This window comes from Paroedura picta, chromosome 11, assembly GCF_049243985.1.
Source record: "Paroedura picta isolate Pp20150507F chromosome 11, Ppicta_v3.0, whole genome shotgun sequence".
In the NCBI taxonomy this organism is placed as follows: Eukaryota; Metazoa; Chordata; class Lepidosauria; order Squamata; family Gekkonidae; genus Paroedura; species Paroedura picta.
This window is the reverse complement of record NC_135379.1, coordinates 28244960-28265951: the sequence shown is the minus strand read 5'-3', so window position 1 is coordinate 28265951 and position 20992 is coordinate 28244960. Positions and strand designations below refer to the sequence as shown.

General features: G+C 38.4%; 1 protein-coding gene across 3 annotated transcripts in view; it reads left to right on the top strand.

Moving 5' to 3' along the window:
* RAPGEF5 (Rap guanine nucleotide exchange factor 5) overlaps positions 1-20992 on the top strand; it is a 128221-nt gene that overhangs the window by 18148 nt on the left and 89081 nt on the right. For all 3 annotated transcript variants that reach the window (XM_077304742.1, XM_077304740.1, XM_077304741.1), the window contains exons 2-8: positions 1011-1061; positions 3011-3117; positions 5640-5761; positions 6665-6833; positions 7446-7512; positions 14900-14948; positions 17621-17703. In XM_077304742.1, coding sequence (XP_077160857.1) covers positions 3080-3117; positions 5640-5761; positions 6665-6833; positions 7446-7512; positions 14900-14948; positions 17621-17703 — 528 coding nt within the window. In that variant the 5' untranslated portion in view covers positions 1011-1061; positions 3011-3079. The remainder of the gene's footprint in view (positions 1-1010; positions 1062-3010; positions 3118-5639; positions 5762-6664; positions 6834-7445; positions 7513-14899; positions 14949-17620; positions 17704-20992) is intronic.

The following is a 20992-nucleotide window of genomic DNA, read 5'->3' as shown; positions in this document are numbered from 1 at the left end:
GATAGAATCTGTTCTGCTCACAGAATATAGGCTATGTAATTGGAAGAAAATACAGTAATAGCAATAGACTTCTGTGCATATTTTCATAAAAGGTTATAAATATTATGACCACATTTTCCTCAGATTCTCCACATACAAAGTCAGCTAATACTGAGAGTAGGAAGATGTAACCCTTTCTAATGGGGGTGGGATGGGTTTCAAATCAATAAATGACAGCACCTTTATGGCTTGACAAGATGGGAAATGGTTTCAAAAGTTTTCAATATGTTTATCATCAACCCCAGAACTTCACAACTAGATATATAACAAAATCACAATTGCTATGAGCATAGCAACATTATCTGCAGTGTCTTTCCAAAGGGCTCCCAGAACAGAGCCAATCCTAACAAACAATACCCAGGAAAAGGGAAAGTCCAAACTTGAGCTTCTCGAAGCGTATGGCTGCGGCTTCTTATCTGCTGCTTCAAGGGTTGACTTGCTGCGGCTGTTTATGAGTTTGTTCCCAGGTTTGGACCTGCAAAGAAAATAGCAGTTTACCTCAGTCAAGCTCTGGGCTTCTCTCTCCTGGTGCAGGCTAGACTGACTGCAGGGTGGGGCTTTTGTAACATAATATGTGAGCAAGAGAAATCTTGAACGTGGAGGCCTCTGATGGTTTCTGTAGTTCTATACTAGGCTAGTTTGTAAAAGATCTAGGAACTGATCTCTGGAAAACAGTTGTAATTCTTAGAAAGCTTTAGGCTCCACCTCTAGCTCATGTGGTTCTGGGAGGTGAACACTATGTTCATTAAAACACAAACACAACAGAACCAATTTTTTTTTAAATAGTAGAAATAAAACTAGCTTTTGTAAGTGCCTCAGTATCTTTTTAATATTTAGAAATTTATTTTAAGTGCTTTTCAAGGACTTATCATTGTACAGTAATTCTCAATGAATACATGTAAATGTAAATGAATACATTTAGCAAAAATATATATTTGCTAAATATTACTTACAACACATTTCTCTTGCAGATTATATCCAGAAGAATTTCAAATCCGTATTTGGAAAATCCTTCCAGCAAGGTATTTCTTAAGCCTCATTTATTGCTAACTTTTTTGTTTCTTGTGCTCATTCTTTTGAGCTGCTTCATTTGTGCTGCCTGAAGCTATATACATCTGTACTTCTGAGTTTAGAATAGATATGTGGGTCAAAGTTTTCTAATGTAAACATGCTTTAATATTGCTGATAAGGAATACTGAATGATGGTGTTAGTCATTCATTGAAGTCCAACTCTTGGCAATCCTATGTCACAACTGCTGCCACAATTTCCGATCTTGCACCACTTCTTTCAGTTGTGTAATGTTCTGGCCGGTGTCCATTTTGACCATATGTAACCACCGTGTACTTTGTTGCCCTGGTTACCTTTTCCCACTGACTAAGCCTAGCATAATTGCTTTCTCCATTGAGCTGGATCTCTTGTGTGACATGGCCAAAGTAAGTGATTTTGCCTACCAATGATATATCAGACTTTATGCACTGTAGTATTTCCTTGTTTGTGACTTTTGCTGTCAATGAAACTCGCAGACGCCAGAGTTCAAATGGATCGATTCTTCTCTTATCTGATTTTTTTCATCTTTCACAACTACAAGTGGCTATTGGAAATATGAAAGATCTAACTAATCTCCATTTGGTAGTCAGGATTATGCCCTTGCTTTTCCATGTTCGGTTCAAGTTCGTTGTTATGAGCAATCCAGAGCAATCCGATGCTTTCTTTCCCTACTGCAATCACCAGTCCCATCAATTTATGATAAAAAAAATGAATTCTTGAACACATTCGATCTTTTCACCATCAATTGTTATTGTGATGTCTGTGTTATTGTGATGTTTTTGCAGTGATCATTATTTTTGTCTTTTTAGTGTTTAAGAAAAAGCCAAATTTCTTGCTTTTTCATTGACCTTTGTAATCAGCTGTTCTAGGCCTTCCTTAGTTTCTGACAGGAGGGCAGTGTCATCAGCAGACCGAAGATTATTTATATCCCTTCCTCAAATCTTATTTCCAGCGTTGATTTTTTGAGTACAATCTCTCTTATGATAATCTCAGCATAGAAATTAAAAAAGGAAGGGGAAAAGAATACAGCCTTGACACACTTCATTTATCTATTTTGAACCAGTCAGTGACACTAAATGGTGTACATATGGTGGCTTCTTGGTTTGTGTAAAGCAACTGCATCCGTTTGATCAAATGCACTGGCACCCCCAAATTTTTCAGGGCTTTCCACAATTTGTTGTGATTCACACAATCAAAAGCTTTCTTGTAGTCAATAAAGCAGATTTAGACATTCTTGGCACAAATTTGGATAGTCATGATTTGATCATTGATCTTTCAAAAGCTTTGCACTGCTCGAGAAAATTTTTTGCTTGCAATGAATGCCATGCTGTTCCTTTTAATGGAGTTATGTCCTGAATAAAAAATGGTGAAATCCTCTGACTGAAAGAAACCATCACCTGTCCAATGTAATTTGCTTATGCCAAGGAGGTCAATATTCAACCTGACCATTTCTCTTTTGACAATTTCCACTTTTACTTTTGTTCATCCTCTAACATTCCAAGTTCCTATTCGATGCATCTTCGTAAAGCACAGACCCTTTATCTCACCATTGGCAACATCAGCACCTGGGATTCCTGCTGGATTTGCCCTGGAACGTCATAAAATTCAGGGCTAATTGCCGCAGGTCCTTGCTTTTCCTCAGTCATTTATTGGGTACCTTCTGGCCTGAGGGGCTCACCATTGTACACCATATCAAAATCATTTGAGAGCTATACCATAGCATTTTCTTGGCAGAATTTTTACAAGTCTTTCCTTGACCCTCCCTATTTACCCAGGCTTGGGACCAGCATGCTCAGGCATCCATGGCTGGATTGAATATTGAATATACTTGTGCTTGTTAGATGTTTCCTGCTACAGAGCTTTAAAAATGCTATACTCTGATAAGCTTGCATAAATTTATGTCCAATTTGTCTTCTATTTCAGATTTACAGTGAAGATTCTGTATGTGCTGGGAAATCTCTCAGAAATTTTTTCATACTACAAGCATCTGATATGCTAAAAGACAGAACATCGTTGGTGGGACTTTGCAGGTAACAATGTTTATTGTTGTTCTTTCTTTCCTTGAATCTATACGCTAATTGAATCATAGTGCTAATGTTATGATCCAGCAGACATATGATCCTACTTTATCCTGCTTTCTTCCTGAGTTGTTGTTTGCATGCCAGTATATGAAGAGATCTTTGACAATAATAAAAATTTAATGTCTGGTAGTGCCTTCGAAGAATAACATTATTTTATTTCATATTATTTTGTGGCCTTGTAACCATTTCTTCATGTGCAATGTTTGTCTGCTCCTTAGGCATAATTTTTATGTCGGTGATATGAAGAAAAGCATAGACAAAGATCCATGGAATATAATTATGCCAAATTCATATCTAATCACAAAAAACAGAGAGCCTGTTCCTTAATTTTGCTAAGATAGTGAACACCTGTAATGGAAGAGGGTGTCGAGTCCCAAGTAGAGCTAGTTATATTAAGATGCCAAATATCTCTTAATTCAAAAACATTTAAACTCATAACAGCAATCTTCAAATGAAGAAAATTGTTATAAAAATCTTGCCTCAGGGAGGCAGCATAGCAGTAATTCTGACTTGAACAGTAATACATTTTCTTGTTTAAATACAAAGAAAATTATATTGATTCATAACATTTTATATAAGGGAGCTGCAAAACAATTCTGATCGTATTTTAAGGGGTATGAGAACAAAGGTAAAAATTGGCTAACCATGCATATGAAAAAATTGTTCTCTTTTTATGAAGTTGCCAAGCTTTTAGAAATATTCACTTATATGAATATTAGATTTAAAATAGGATACAAATTATTATACAAATCATACTGCAAATTGATGTTGTAATGTGTGAACTCTGCCCATAACAAATCTTACTAAAATGGAGGACAAATTTGCTAAATAACCACCTCAAAATACTGATGAATTCAAATCAAAGACTAGTCTATTAGCTTTGCTAATGAAAGCAGTAAAATTTAGTACTTTATTATAACATTATTTTTGTATATCATATCTCCAAACCTTTTTTCCTTTAAAAAATTCAAATTAATATTCATTTATAAACTATCTAATGTATAATCTTTCAAGAGCTGGGTTGTTGATTCTGGAAAAGTCTAATATTTTAACATGCTAGTGAGATGTGTGTTCTTCCTATTATTCACATGAGTATCAGCACTAGTGGTTAATAAGACAGCCAAATTCCAAAGCTGAGGGAATGAACTAAACAACTTGAGGAAGGCAAAGGAAGTCTCAAATGACTTATGAATAAATCAAATTGCTTGTTATATGCCTGTTTGGGAAGGCCAATAAAAGTCTACACTGAAAAAATAACTTGCCAAGTCTTGAAAAAATGAGAGGGGGAGAGTAAAGGTAGGGGAATGGATGAAAGGCTTCATGTAAATTGATGAACTGAAGTCTTGTTCTTTCAACACAAGCGTTAGAATTTATGGGATGTGCTAGTAAAGGTAAATACATGTACTTCTTTCTTCTTGCATTGTATATATATTAGATAATCCTGTGCTTTTCCTTCAGGTCCTGCCACTATGACCATTTCCATATTTGAGACATACCTTGTTATAGTTTCACTTTGAATTTCATTTGGATGCTGCGAGTTGACACTTTGTTTTCTGCATTTGGGCTTTCCTCCCCTCTTTTCCCAGACTAAAATTTACCACATTTTTTCTCATTGAGAGTCAGAAGGAGACAGCCTTCCATGATGCTTTGCTCCCATCCCCTTTCATTTTATTTGCCCCTTCATTCAACCTTTCTATGCCCTCAGTCACTTCCCCTCTTGCCCTATATTGGATGTAATTTTTTAAAAAATCCCTAGGTTATCATGTTATAACGCTGTGGTATTGTAACATGCAAGACCACTTTACTTAGAAACAGCGCTGTAACGCAGTTGCCCCTTTAGAAAAAGTCAGATTTTCAGGTTGGAGTGAGGGAGGGGGAGGATGGCGATGAGGAAAAGGGCATTCACAAATGACTCAAAATGGCAGCTGTAGGACAAAAATAGAATGCAAGCATTGCTTCATTGCACAGCTATGAATTAGACTCTGCCATGAAAAATGAAATCGCTGTAACCGGGAATGTTCTAACCCTGAGATAAGTGAGAGGGCAATTCGGGTCTGCGCCTGGAAGAGTGGCTCTTAATGTGGAAACAGATGGAAAAATTGGCCCTATAAAAATGCAAATCCAAGTAGTATCGCAACTGTGGAAACTGTCTATATGTGGACAGTAAAACAGTATCTCTATGGCTTTGTAATCTATTTAGGCTAACTTACATCACAGGATATTAAAAATATAGGAGGATGTATCTCTTGGAGATACAAGAGATATGATTTTTAAAAATGCTCATGTACTACTAAATCTATGTACATAATTTTCTAAGTTTAACATTGTGCTTCATGTTTCCTATTAAATGTATATATTCTCTAAACATTATTTTAATTGGAACAAATTCTGCAGTCACTCCTGTGGAGTGTCATGGAAATTGATCCTATATGTTCTTTAGAATGCTTTATAATCTTATTTTCTTTGCTTAGGAGAAGTTGTATCGGATCTGAACTCATAGATTGGCTCTTAAAGTACTGCCCTTTTGTTAAGAGCAGGTCTACTGCAGCTGGTGTCTGGCAGCTCCTATTGAACATGGGAATTATGTTACCAGGTCAGTTTTACGAAATCAGGCCTAACAGGTTAAAAGAAATCTTTTTCTGCACATCAGATTTATGATGCTCATAGAGAAATATGGGAAAAGGTGGATACCCGTTCTAAAAATTTATACCTAATATCCCACTTTGGGGTATACTTATCTTTCCTTTGTGATCTTTCATATCCTGAATACTAATAATATTCTAGTACAGCTGATATGATTTATAGAGAATGTTTAGAGAGCATGTTTTGATACACACATTGAATGATGGCTTTTGTAAAGGAAAATGCTTTACCCTTACACTTGCTTGTCTGAACTCGCAGAACTGTGAGCCTGATCGTTTGATCTCCACCCATATCCTGGCCATTGTCAAATAGTTCTGCCTCAGTAACTGATAAGAAATGCTCATCCTTCTCATGTATTTTGCATTTCATAGCCCTCTTTCAATAAGAACATTATAGAACCTCAAACATGCTGGGTTTCCTTCCGATATCACCTGCGTAGTTTTCAGGTGTCTCACAAAGTGTTTAAGATTGTAAAATGCTATGACTGTGCTCATCCCATTCCTTAAGGACTCATGTCACTTCCGCATTTCTTTCAATTTCCTGGGATTTACATTTGAGACATTTTTTAAATGTCTGTTACTGCCTATAATGTGATTACTGTAAACTTTTACATCACAATAGTTGCTTACAAAAATGGCCTGTCATTGGAAGACTGGGATTTGAAATATGTCTTCTTGGTCAGTTCTAACTATGCCAGTGCATTGTATGTATAAACATGCCCTTGATAATGACTAACATAAAATCAGAAGATGAATCCACAAGAATTTATTTAGCATTTTGCTTATGCTTCTTGTTCTGTGGCAAGTTGAAGAAACCTTCTAAAAATCAGTCAATCTTTTTTCTCCCCAAACAGTGGACAGACAGATCTGTTTTCAAGATAACTATGCTTTCTACCAGTTCTCAGCTGATGAGTGTACATATATTTTCTGTGAATATGAAAGAGATGAAGGATGGAAAAATGGTGTTAAACTTTTATTACAATTAGTGCCTGTTATTCCTCCAAGGATTACTGCATGCAATCTGTAAGTATATTTTCTTGTAATATGTATATGTTTCTTAGAGAATGCTGTGCAGTTGAATGGATTATGTACCCTACCCTCTTTCCTTCTACTTCATGCATTTTATGATGATATTAGATTATTGCCCCATGTCATAATATATAAATAGCATTCTAGCAATCCCTGAATAGTATTAGCTGTAGTAGTAAATCTTGTAGGTCTTATTTGTTGAAATAGAAAACCCACAGGTCATCAATTGATTTCATAATCTCATTGTGGGTGGAGGTAGCGTGATATCACTGTATTTTAGCAGTGCATAGAATTTACAATTTTTTGAAATTCCACTCTTAGAGCAAGCATTCTGACATCATGGTTCTGTCATCACCATGGCAATGCAGTCATGCAGTTGCTGATGGTAGGAAGAGAAGAAAGCTGGGAACTGGGGATATGAGAAAATGTCAGCCTTCACAGGAGTGTGTGGCAAGGGAGCTTAGGGAGACTACAGAGCAAGGACACATAGGGGCGACAAGCTTACCTGTAGAACAACTTGTAAAAACTTATATAAGCTCTCTGGGTGGAAAATAGGCATGCATATTGTGTACAGTTTTAAATCTTTCTCTTCCCCTTTTAAAAAAGGAACAATCAGAAAATAGAAGACACAACTGAGAACAATGCTGAAATTCTTGCTTGTCTGACTTCTGCGGTAAGTGCTCCACAGGAACCAATTGATTTTATTGAAAATGTAATTACTTGGATTTTTGAAAAAAAGAGTATGGATGTATCACAGTATTGATATCTTGTGTGCTTGGTGACCTATTACAACAGTTAACAATATCACTGAACAATAGGTAGGTTTTTCTTTCTCACTGCCTCTCATGTTTTGATACTTTACTGTCTCTCATGTTTTGATGCTGTCCTTCTTCCCCTAGAGCTCAGGGTTCTTGTATGGTTCTCTCCTCTATTTTGTCCTCATAACACACGTATTAGTATGGAAGATGATGACTAACCCAAAGTAACCCAATGGGTTTTGATTTGAATCTTGGTGTCTCTCCCACAAGTCCAGTGCTAACCCACCATATCAGACTGAGTAGCCATAATTAAAAATGCTATGGGCTTAGTCAGATGTACCATCAGAAGGCTATCTATATGGCTAGCTTCTGTATCATCAACATAATATAATTATGCCTCAGTCTGTGGGAAAGTGTCATTGTCCTCTTACACATGGAAATTGTCTGAGGAGATCCCAAAAAGTATTCTATAGGACCTGCAATTTTTTTTAATAGAGGAGGGGATGGGTTGACTGTGCAAATCCAATAACTTTCACAGCTAGCAAGAAATAAACTGGAAATTTATGCTGAATCATATACTGTAGAGAGGAATTTGACGTCAGCATTGCACTTTAGGCAGTGAGGGATGTGGAGTGCTGATGATAAAAGTCCCATCCAAATTGGGACTTGTGAAAAATTTGAGGCCAGTCTCCAAGAAAGCCATTCTAGAGGCAGAGTCAAGTGCAGGCCAGAGTTGGAGTCAAAAAGTCTGACCAAAGAATGGGCTAGAATGAGAATGCAGTAAAGTAACTGATGCTGGCCTTTAGAGGAAGCTGTTGTGCAAAGAGGGAAGCAAGAAATCTGGAGGGAGGAATACAGACACACATCCCAAGTAAGGATATACAATTACAGAGGCAAGGCTAGAGTCTAGCTGTTGTCCAGGAAGAGATGACCTAAAAGTGCTTGACCTAAAAGTGCCAGTATCATGTAGTGGTTAGAATGTGAGACAAGGAAGACCCAAGTTCAATTATGTACTCTTCCATGGCAACTTACTGGATGACCTTGGACAGGTCACTCTTTCAGCCTAACCTATCTCAAACACTGGCTGTTGCGACAAAATGAAAGGGCTGGGGGGGAGAAAGAAGTTTGTAAGCTGTTTTGGTTTCCACAAAATTGTGTGAGCAAATATGACTGGAAGTGAGGTTGAAATCTTTCTAGGAAGGACAACATTACCTGGGTGGGGCAATGATACAGTTTTATTCCATTATATTTATCTGGATAAAAGGTTTTGGGTTGTGTTTTCTTCTTGGATTTGAGTCTGATCTACATAAAATATTTTCACAAAATGAAGTTCATGCAAAAGGATTATTTGCCAAGACAAGTAGTGTAACAATCATGGTACATAAAATGTTCAAGCAAATTGGTGCTTTATAGACTAAAGCTGAGGGTAGAAATGAACTAAGTATGCATGCAAATAAGGTATTGTTACATAGCACAATGCTTTATAGTTTATACAACCCATTTAACATATTTTCTTAAGTCTTTTCCTGGTTGCTTACTATAGGCAAGTACTTGTACTATTATAGAAGGTATTTTATCCCAAGTTCCTTTTTGTCCTGATGACCATACACTGAACATGAGTTAGTGTGACTCAGTGGCTAAAAAGGAAAATGGGATTTTGGGCTGTATTAAAAGAAGTATAGTGTCCAGCTCTTGTGAGATGATGTGACTACTTTACTCCACTCTGGTAAGAACTCACTTGGAGTACTGTGTTCAGTTTTGGGCACCACAACTGAAGAAAGTTGTAGAAAAACTAGAGTGTATCCATAGGAAGGCTATGATGATGGTGAGGGGTTTGGAGACCAAGGCATACAGTGTATAAGGAAAGGTTGAGGGAGCTTGGTCTGTTTAGTCTGGAGAGAAGATGACCACTAGGTGATATGATCACCATCTTCAGGTACTTGAAGAACTGTCATATAGAAGATGGAGCAGAGTTGTTTTCTGTTGCCCCATTTTTGGCTAAACATCGGGAAGAAGTTCCTGACAGTTGGAGCAATTCTTCAGTGGAACAGGCTTCCTCTGGAGGTGGTGGGTTCTCCCTTTGGAAGTTTTTAAGCAGAGGCCAGATAGTCATCTGACAGAAATGCTGATTTTATGAACGTAGGCAGATTGCGAGTAGGTGGGCAGGAAGGGATGTCCCAGTGTTTGTCTCTTGTGGCCCTTGCTGGGAATTGCTAATCGCCACTGTGGGTTGGTAAGTGTATTTCCTCCAGGTCAGGCTGGATTCTGGAGATTTTTGGTGAAGGGATCATTTGGGCATGAGATTGAAGTCACTGTGGGTCAGCAGATAGTTGTGAGTTCCTGCATTGTGCAGGGGATTGGATTACATGACCCTGGAGGCCCCTTCCAGCTCTGTGGTTCTATGACTCAGGCTAGAACATGCTAGTAAAGGAAATGCACACTTGTTTGAAACAATGGAAGGGTCAGCGCCCTTTGAGTGATAATATCTGTGTTTGAATAGTGCCCAGTTGGAAACAACTTCATAGGGCCCTCTCCTGATCAGAAACACTATCCTGTCATCAGTGGTAGGTTTTCTATAAATACAATACTACTCATGTTAGAAAATTTAAATTTTGCATAAAGGAGCTGACATCCATCCAAGGATAATAAATGCTTAAATGGCTACATTTGCTTAGGGTAGCTTTCTGAACACATGTTACAGGAAAATCTTTTATTAAATTGCTGATAATGTTTACACAATTTGTTTTCCTAAGATGTGTCCCAACACATGTGCAGAATTTAAATTTGCTATAGGAGAACATGATAGTATGTACACTCTAAACTTTTACAAAGCTTACTTGTTTGCTGCCTGAGTACAACTTCATTGAGAAACCTTTAGATATTTGGATGAGAAGCAAAAAACTGTATTTTGTCGACTAAATAGTTTAATCAAAATGCATTAAATGAACTTTTGAACCCTGTTTTTTTAATCATACCAAAGCCAGTAGCAATTATTAAAATTTTTTTTCCTGAGTTGATGGAAATCTGGCTTTCAGTGCAATCCTATTCAGAATTACTTCAGTCTGATTCTATAGAGCAGTGGTCCCCAACCTGCGGGCCGCGGTTCCCTCTCCCCACCCCCCCCGCAGTAAAAAACTTCCCAGGCCGCAAGCTTGCGGCCCGGGAAGCTTCTTACTGCGGGAGAGGGGGGGAGAGAGAATCGGGGTGTCCGGGAGGGGTCGCCGGAGGGACGGGGCCTTTGCCGGGAGCCCAGCCCGAGGGGGCCGCCACCTTGCCTGCCTCCAGGCTCCTTCGTCCTCCGCCTCTCGCCTCGGCCCCGCCGTCGCCACTGCTCCGCGCTCGCCTCCCGTTGCGGCCCGGCTGTGTCGGGGCTACTGGGCAAGCTGTTCGCGACGGGCCCGGGCAGGAAGGGCGCCGGGAAGGGGCCTTCTCTGCAGGAGGCCAGCCAGCGGCTCCAGGCGCGCATGCGCAAAAGTGCCACACATGGCGCATGTGTGCATGCGCGGTCCGGCCGCGCATGCACAATGTGCGGCGTGGTCGCGCATGCGCGATGTGCGGGTGGGGCAGTTGCCCTGCCTGTCCCCTACCGAAAAAAGGTTGGGGACCGCTGCTATAGAGATCAGTAAGCTTAAACTGGAGTAACTCCTCATAGAATTCCACTAAGATTATGGTAATGTTCAGAAAGAGAACAGGAAAAATGAGTTAGATCCAGCCAGTTTTCCCTACTGAATCTCATCTAATTCTTCTCTTTGTTATAGTTCCCATTCCTTATCCTAAGCTTTTCAGTGGCCAAAGGGAATCCCCTCTTCTCTTTTACTTTTGAACAGGAGCGCTTAACTCAGTTGCTTACTCTCTGATTTTCTGAAAGAACTGTGGTACTGAAATTCCTGGAGACAAAGCAACAAAAGCTGAGCAAACATTTTAACATTTCAGCATGTAAATATTAATATTCTTTCACTGCATGCTAGATCATAAGGGCCTCATAAAACAAGCTAATTGGAAACATTATAAAATAGGAAATCATAACAGCAAAGTGGTTTTAATCTGTGAATTTCAGAACAAAAAGCCATTTGCCTCAGCACCCCCAATAAAGACACAATACAACTAATTTATTCAATTAATTATGCAGATCTATGTCTCATCATTCATTATGCTAACATATTTTAAAAGGTGGGCTGTGTGAGGAAGCCTGACAATGGTGGCCTTTGATACTTGACTCCAAACCTGGCCTGTGTCTTCCACTGGTCTCATTTATCATCAACTCCATTCAATGTGCCAAGAGGTCACTGGTGTCATCCCCTTCCCCTGATGCGCCACGTAACCACTACCAGGTTCAGAACGACACTTCTCAACACTGAGGGCTGCTTCCCAGCCATACCGCGCCACATGGACAGTGATGTGCTCTTCCTGACCCCACCCTCTATCACTGCTGATGCTTCAGGGTTCTTGTCAGTTATGCCTACATGTTACCATCAGCCTGTCCTGTCCTGTCCTGCCAAGCTCGTTATGGCCTAGACAGGACACAGATCTGGTCTATTTAAATCAACTTCCCCCAACATCAAGAAGGAGGTTAAAAAAGGCCCCCTCAATAGGCAAACAGAGGAGACCCAAAAAATTCCTGTTTGGCCCCCAAAGCAACCAACTAATCCTGTGACGCTAAAGCAAGGGTGGGTGGGTCAGCAGCCAGCAGAAAAGCTGGAGTGCTAAAATGAAGGTGAGGTCAGAATATATGAGATGAAATTACCCCTCCTGATTAGTTGCTTCAACACGGGATATAATCTTGTGTCTTCCTTGCATCTAGGGGCTAAGGCAAACCGATCCTGCCGTTAATGCCATGAATTCTACTTCTCAAAATTGCAGGATTTCAGTGGCAGTTAACGATGTATGAAACCATAATTATGATTTTTAAAAAATACATGCCTCTTGTCTGATGCAGGCTTTTCAGATCTTTAGCTCAGAGGTGATCTGTGGATTATGTACAGTAGGTGGTTTACAACATTTGCCAAAGCTGCTTAAATCTCTCAGGATTGCCACACACATTCTGTCATGCATGCTCATTGTTAATACTCATTGTTTAATTTCAGAACTGTGGTATGCAGGAGCCACCCTGAAAATATTACTAGTATGTAAATTGACTGAGCAATTCTTGCTGAATCTGCTAGCATTCTGTCTCCTAGAACTGCTCTGTTAATCTCTGCCTTAACCATGTGAGCTCTTATCTTGTACCCATGACATCTGATCTTTTCCTCCGTTTTCCAAATGAATTTCTGTCATGCATCTGAAATAATTAAAAGGGAGTTAAAGAAGCAGCATTACTGAAAACTCACTGTTGCAACACAATCTGGTGTCTTGGGGATTTAAGTAATCTCAGTATGTAAATTTTACTTTCTGGTATGGTAAATTTAAAATTTTGAGTTGTAAAATATGTCTTGAAAGAGGTACTTTGTGTGTGTTGTAGTAGAAACTGTTGTAGGTTTAAACCCCTGCCTCCCAAGCTCTGTGTCATCTCTGGCTTCATAGATTTTGGACCATCCCCTAATATAGAATATTCTAATACAGCATATTTCTATCTGTCCCAAAAAGCAAAAGCTGCCTGTGTGATATACTGTTTTAGTGGAAGTGAAAGGACATTTTTTGCATTAACTAGTTAACTAGATTTTTTGGAGTGGGAGAGTTAGGAGTTCTTGAGAATGCTTGGGATTTTTTTTTAATGCCATGTTGTCTCTGTCTAAATGAGAGAGGCCTCTTCTATTATAGCCTTTCATAGGGTGGCATGAATATTTCTCCAAGAATGGCAGTAAATGGCTGGAATTTGCCTCTCATGATATGTTCTGGGAATGAGAGTACAGAGGTTAGAGCTGTTCTGCTGCATTCTTTGAAAACCTTCCTGTTGAGGAACTGTTCATTAAGCTTCTTTAGGGGGGAGGAAAAAAAACCCTTTCAGAAGCATCAAACCTATCATGGCATACTCACATATGAAATTAAACAAGTAACCAAAGGAAAAGGTATTTTAGTCAGAGTGCTTATTTTGCTGCTTATCTTGTGCTGATGGTCAGAGTGACATGCAGACAGGAAAACTCTCCATACTAGATTAAACATGAAATCAATGGAGGAAGGGGAGAGAGAATGCACAGAGAATTCTAATCCCTTTGGTAAGCAGGATACTTAAATGATCAATTTTATTTACTGGAGAAGACACTGTTGATCCATTGTTATGTAATAAGTACACAGATCTAGTTTTGAGCTAGGAAGGATTTTAAACAAAGAAGGCATATATATTTGTACACATTCTTGAATTATAGTGACAGGTTTATAAAAAGTGTGTGTGTGTGAGAGAAATCTGGTTATGCACAATGATATCACTCAATGGTAGTGTTCCTTCTTCTGGATTGTCATTTGATGGGGAAAATACTTTAAATTAAAATAAAATATTTTTATTTTATCCCATGCTTTTTTCAGCACTTCCTAAAATAACCCCAAACAGAACAATTGGATAATAACTCACAATGAGAAATAAGTGTGATTAGCATTGGTGATTGTGTTCCGAGAATGGTTACCACTGTTGGTATTTGGATCACAGGGTATGGCGGGGGTGATTCTTGAGATATCAATGGACTACAATTACCATGAACTCCGTGCTGGCAGAGGCTCATGGTAATTGTGGTCCATGGACAACTGGAGAGTCATAGTTCAGCCAGCCCTGTGGCATGGTATAAAAGTGCATGATACATCAGCCATGGTGAAGTCAAGCAGGATGGGTCTAGCCAGGACCTGGAAGATAGTCGTTGGGCATCCCAAGTAGATTGTCACAAGTTCTGTAAAGGAAGAATAGTTAAACTGAATTTTTTAAAGTAAATAAGAATTAATTGGTCATGTACATGATGACCTGTTACAGCTGATAAGAAAATTTATCATTTTATAAATTGTTTTTAATAGCTGGTATCTCTATTTAAAATTTCTAGATATGATGATGGTGTTCAAACACATGCTGCTATGAACAAATTTTAATATAATATGCAAGATGATATGATTGTCAGTTGTATATTGCTTTAGTTAATTTTAGTCTAAGTCATTTATAATATGTCGTTTATAATAACTATATGTTGCAATCATCAGGATTTAAAAAAAATGTAGATAAATTTTTTAAAATCAAAAAATGACCATGGAATCTGAGGTCCCAAACTGCAGATGGTGCTGGTTTCTTTAGCCTCAGAAAGAAGGCAGATGGTTTACTTTTGACGTTTGCATAATAAATCCTGACTATCAGGGCAACTGTAACGCTTTATCTTCTTGGTGTATTAGGTGCAGAGAGAACTGGCTGCTGTTCTTGCTATGAAGGCAAGAAAATCAGGTGAGTATAACAAGCTTTTGATTCTGCAGTTTGAGATTGTGTTGAATGACAAATAGTTTAAGAATATAAAAATGTTGCTTGAGTGCCTGATTAATAGCAGGTTGCTGGTTTCAGCTTACAAATGTGTAGGTCATGTTTTTGAAAAGACATTTGGCTTATAGGGGTTGTGCCTGAGCTGAAAAAATGCCCCCAAATACCTTAATAGTATTTTTTTGAGATTTACTTATTTATTCTTTAGACCAGGGGTCCCCAACCTTTTGGCACATGGAGCCCATATTTGCATGCCAGTGCCTAAAGAGGGCCATATCTTGAACCAAAATGTAACAAAATTTATTAACCTACATATTTAGGTAAAAAGTAAACACACAAAGGTAAATGAAAAAATGTTAACTTTAATGCAATCCATTTTGGAACAATATTTTACTGTGAAATTCTTTTATTTCGCTTTACATGCTTACCTAGTAATTGTGATTTTTGTGGCTGTTTTCTGTTAGCCAAGGCATTGATGTCCAAGTCAAAGTTTGTGACAGACACTCTTAAAATGTCATGTAAATGTTCATCTGTAAGCCTTGACCTACACTTCGATTTCACAATTTTCATCTTCACAGATGTATGTGGTTCCAAAGACTGTGAACATACCTTCAGCAAATTTCTTTAAGTTGATAAATATATTAGGTAGACCAGAATAGAAATCTAACAGACTATTTTCTTTGTAAATGTCTCTGAGATGATCTCTGGCTTGCATTTCAATTAGTTCCATCTGAAAAAAGTTACTTGAATCTTCTGGTGCTATTTCAAATGGATTCTGAAACATTCTTATTTCCTTATAGCAACCAGTGAATCTGTTCTTAAATTCCACCTGCAATAGGTTCAGTGCTTGGATGTGTCTTTCAACATTGAATTGTAAATTCACATCCTTCTGAAATTTTAGTTGATTACAGCATCAAGTTTGAAAAGTTATCTTCACTAACTTACTTCACAAAAATGTTTCATTTTGCTTCAGAAGCTTTCAATTCAGTATACGTGTCACACACACGCTTTCCTTTCCCCTACAAACTTAGATTCAATGTGTTAAGATGCTCTGTGATATCTATTAAGAAAGCCAAATCAAAAATCCATTAAGGGTCAGAAAGTGCTTCTTGACCTTTTCCTTTCTCCTTAAGAAAGACATCAGTTTCATAATGAAGACTGAAAAAACGTTTGAGGACTTTGCCTCTGCTAATTTAATTTCAATATCTCTTCATTGATTTTTGCAACTACACCAGTTTTACTTCCCACCATATTACTTGTACCATCAGTTGTGATGCTTTTCAATTTATCCCAACTCAGACCAAGATTTTCTACTGATTTACACACTTTCAAGAATGTTTTCTGCAATTGTGGTACATTTCAAACTCTGCAGTACACATAACTCTTCTGTAATTCTGAAGTTGGACTCTATCCCCCTGAGAAAAATTAGTAGTTGAGCAGTATCTGTAATGTCATTGCTCTCATCTATTGCCAAAGAAAGAAATCAAAACTTTTTGTCTTGACAACCAGTGATATATGCAGATCTTCTCCTAGTTCTTCAACATGCCTGGTGTTTGTAGATGCAGATAAGCTGACACAACTAACAAAAGATACCTTCTCTGGGCACATTTTCTCCATTACTTTAACCATACACTTTTAAACAAATTCGCCATCAGAGAATCGTCTACCACTCTCAGCAATACATTTAGCAACATGATAGCTGGCCCTCACAGTAGACAGGTCCTCTTCAACATACTTTCTAAAACTATTTTGCTGCAAAAACATTAATTTTTAAGTGAGTTTATCTTGTTCACTCACATTCCTTGATATATCGAGTAGCTCTTGTGACAGGATTCAAAATTCCTTTTTATATTGTGCTCCTTTAATATGGAGACATTTTCAAAACATGTCAGGCAAACTGCTTTATTTATGTATTTAATTTATAATTCAATTTATACCCGCCCCACTTGACTAAGTCATCCCCAGATGGCTTACAACAATAAAACATACCCCATAAAAACCTATAAAATCTTAGAATACAATACTATTTATCATTAAAAACACGGTGCTCATCTGTAATTTTTCGTTTCTTTGAAACAGGACTTCATTTTGCAGACATTTTATAGGGTTTTTAGCAGAGCAGCAGTTGCAGAGTTTCAGTGTTATTGTCAGAAACCCCCATGTATTTCTGCCATGATTTAGTAGGTTGTAGTTTTGTTCTGATATAATGCTTTGCCATGCCTGAGTGTTACTGACACCCAAGGATGAAATCTCTTTGAAGTCTCCAGATGTTCTAACATTCCTCACCTTCCTCCCCTCCTTCCCTATGGCTGTTTGGTCTCCACCCCCTTACCATCACTTTTGCATTCATAGTTGTTATCAAGATTTTGTGACTTCCTTTAAGTGGTATCTGCTTTGTGTTCTGAGGAAGGGGGGGCATCCTATTTCTGTTGTAGTTCTCCATTCTTCAGAACTATTAAACATGCATGAACTTTGTCCCATATTTAATTTGAACATACTAAGAACTAGTTTTCTTGATCTCATCGGAGCTTATGCATGTTTATTTGGGTGCCAGATTGTTGTAACCAGGGAGTTTTTTCCCCCAAAGACTGCATTAGAGACAACCAAGTACGTGTCTTATATGCCAATCATTATTTTTCCAGCCCTAGAAATGAATCAAAATGATGATGTCAACAGTGAAGAAGAAACAGAGCAAAAAGACTGCAAGGATGTTTACAATGAACAGGTAGAAAATAATTCATTACTGTTTTGTGTTGTCTTGTGAAATACAATGCTTGCTGAGAACCCCAAAGAGAATCCGACATCGCCCCCCAGAACAGATAAGCATGAAAATTGTTGATTTTGCCCATTTGCAGGATGATACCTGCAGAAGGCCCTGCTCATATCAGCAATGCCATTGTGGCAGAGTGTAGGAAGAGAGGCTGTAGACAGAAATAAATGTCTTATTCTAATACTTGGCTATGGATAATGAATTGCATGATATGATGTTGGATCTACTATATTATATGTTCTATGTAACTATTATATATTCCGTGTAAATGTTCTACATTGTTTTATGTAAACTGCCCAGAGCTGTATGGAAGGGCGATATAAATAAATAAATGAATAAATATGTTCTGAAGGATGCAGATGTTTCCAGCAGTGATTTCTGACCCTGGAAAATCTGATTTCTGGAATCATTGGACCCTCATGGACAAAGACCTATGCCAAGGATTCCCGGCAGGGGTTCTGGGGAACCTGTGGGTTCCGTGAGAGCTCCCCAGGAGCTCCACAGGCTTTCCTGGAAGTTTTGGGTCACTGCCTGCTGTGGCATGCTGGGCTGGGGCATTGGACAGGGGCTCAGTCTAAGTTGAGGCTGCCAGCTCTGGGTGAGGAAATGCCTGGAGATTTGGGGGTGGAGCCTGAGGAGGACAGGAACTGGAAGGGGGGCAGATTTCAGTGAGGAATAATGTCAGAGTCCAGTTTCCAAAGCAGCTCTTTCTCCAGTTAAACTGATCTGTTAATAACAATACTGTTTGGATCCATCTTCACTACAGATAAGATCTCTAGTATTTTGCATGATGGTCATATAAAATTATATATTAAGTGGAGTAGAAGTTTAAGTTCAATCAGTGGGCAAACTGTGCAGCTGGATAAAGGGACAAACTGTGCTCCAAACTGTTTGAGCCAGTGATTCACTGATGCTCCAGTATTCACCTTTGGCAGTGGCTTCTATAACTCAATCATTTGGGTCTACATACCCAATCAAATACAATATATCAGAAGAGATATGCTGTGATGGCAGTCTGGTTCAGTGGAAGAAATATTGTTAAATAGGTGATGTATGACTGCAGCCTCCTCCCACCACTGTTCCATCCTCACCAACAACAACCCTGTGAGGTCGGCCAGGCTAAGCAACTGGCACTGTCTCATCCAGACGACAGGGTCCTGACTCAAGGAGTGGGTAGTCTGAACCTGTCTTTCATGACCCTCTTTCTCAGGTGGGGAGAAGGGAGGTCACCATTCCCCACCCTCCCTGATGCTCACTCTGCCTCTTGGCTCCACAGCTGTCCAGATGTGCAACAGCAACAGCAGTGCTCCTTCACTCCTCTACTCATGAGGTTTACTACACAGCAGCTGAAATGACCCTTAATTTAGTTGCTTTTCATGTCTATAATTTTCTCTTCTGGTTCCATTCGTTATCATAATTAGTTTATATGAATACTCAGTTCAAGTTTTTTTGTTCAAGATTTAGAAACAAAAGAATTCATTAAGCAATCATCTGCTCTAATAAGCAGCATGCTAATAAGATTATATGGGTGGATTATTGAAAACAGTAATGATTTAATTTCAGTGAAACCAGTACTTCAATTCATCTGGAAGCTGGTCCTCACATTTCACAAATATTGTAAAGTGTATCTATGTCCACTACTGTTCATTTTGGCTACATGGAGATTGATGGAATACAACATTAATAATAGTGGAAGGGTAAGAGAGAATATACTACAGCATGACTGAAAATGTAAAATCAAAATTATTTTCTACAGACAAAACCCAGGTGAATGCAGACAGCTATTTGCCAAGTAGTAATTTACTAGGTCTGCATTTAACCACTTGACAAATCTATATTATTTTGTCTAGCGGGAAAAAGAATGTTCCCTCTCTACAGCTTCCTTGGATTTTCTGATCACCTGCAAAAATATCAGGGCAGCACGAAAAGAAAGGGACGGTTCAAAATTATTGTAACAGAAGAAGAAGAACCTATCCCGGGCTATATTCAACAATTTAACAATAAATACAAATAAACGTTTCTTATCTCTTCTTATATTTTTTCTTATATTTTTATGTGTATAAGCACATATATGTGCTTATACACATAAAAATATAAGAAAAAATATAAGAAGAGATAAGAAACGTTTATTTGTATTTATTGTTAAAATATCAGGGCAGGGCAATACAGATGACAGCACCTGCAGACATGCAACAGGGCAAAAAATGGCCCGGGGGCTGTTTCAACTCAGAAAAATGGTTTGTGTGTGTGTTGAGGGGGGAGGCTGTATCCCCCTTTCCCCCAGTGCCGCAGTCCTTGAATGAATTAAGCTCTGTGTACTTGGGGAAGTAAGTTTCCCATAAGTGCAGTGTAGCTGTATAAAAAGTCACCTCTGCTGGGAGAATCCCAGTCTGACTCATTAAAAATGTCATCATAGCTTGTCCTGTATTAGTTATGACTGACTGTTTTGCACATGATAACTTACACAAAGATAGAATATACAACTTCAAAACATTAAAGGAAAGCCAAAATATTTTTTCTACTTTATCTATAGGCAATAGACAAAATAATTCTGGTATAAAACTAGAGATAATTCCTGAAATTTACAGTGCTATCTTTTCCTGAAAATAAGTTCCACTGGACAGACCTGAACATAATTCTGAGTAGACCAGTTTAGGATTGCTGTCTAAATCTTGCTTAGTAATATCTTGAGTTGGAATGCCCTCAATTTCCCCAGGGATCCAATATTTCAACTTCATGCCGCTTTTAGCTGATTCATTTATCAGTGTTAGGCTTTTCTAGGGACATCTTTTCCAGGACTTGCTTTACAGCTGAAAGTGCAAAGTCAACACTGGACTGTGACTACTGCAAAAAAGCTCAGTAGCATGGAATTTTTCTTTTGTGCAATAAAGCAAAATGGACAAAAATGTCTTGTGGTGCTCTGAGTGCTTCTGCTCAGCACTTTCCTTTTGTAGAGGCTTTACTAGGGTGGGAATAAATTTCCACCATGTTAGACTGGAAAGTGAACATGGATGAGGATTTGCCTTTCTCTGTAGCTGATGATTTTCCTGGCTTCTTGAGCGGATGGTTGATCTGTATTTCCATTCATAATATTTGGACTATTAGGCAGTGATACAGAAGGTGAATTTAAAAATCAGAATACTTTTTACATACATAAGACTTTATTGTTTCCAGCCATAGGCCATTACAATGCAATCAATATCATATCAGTTGATATAAAAACAGTAAAAGAATTAGAACAATA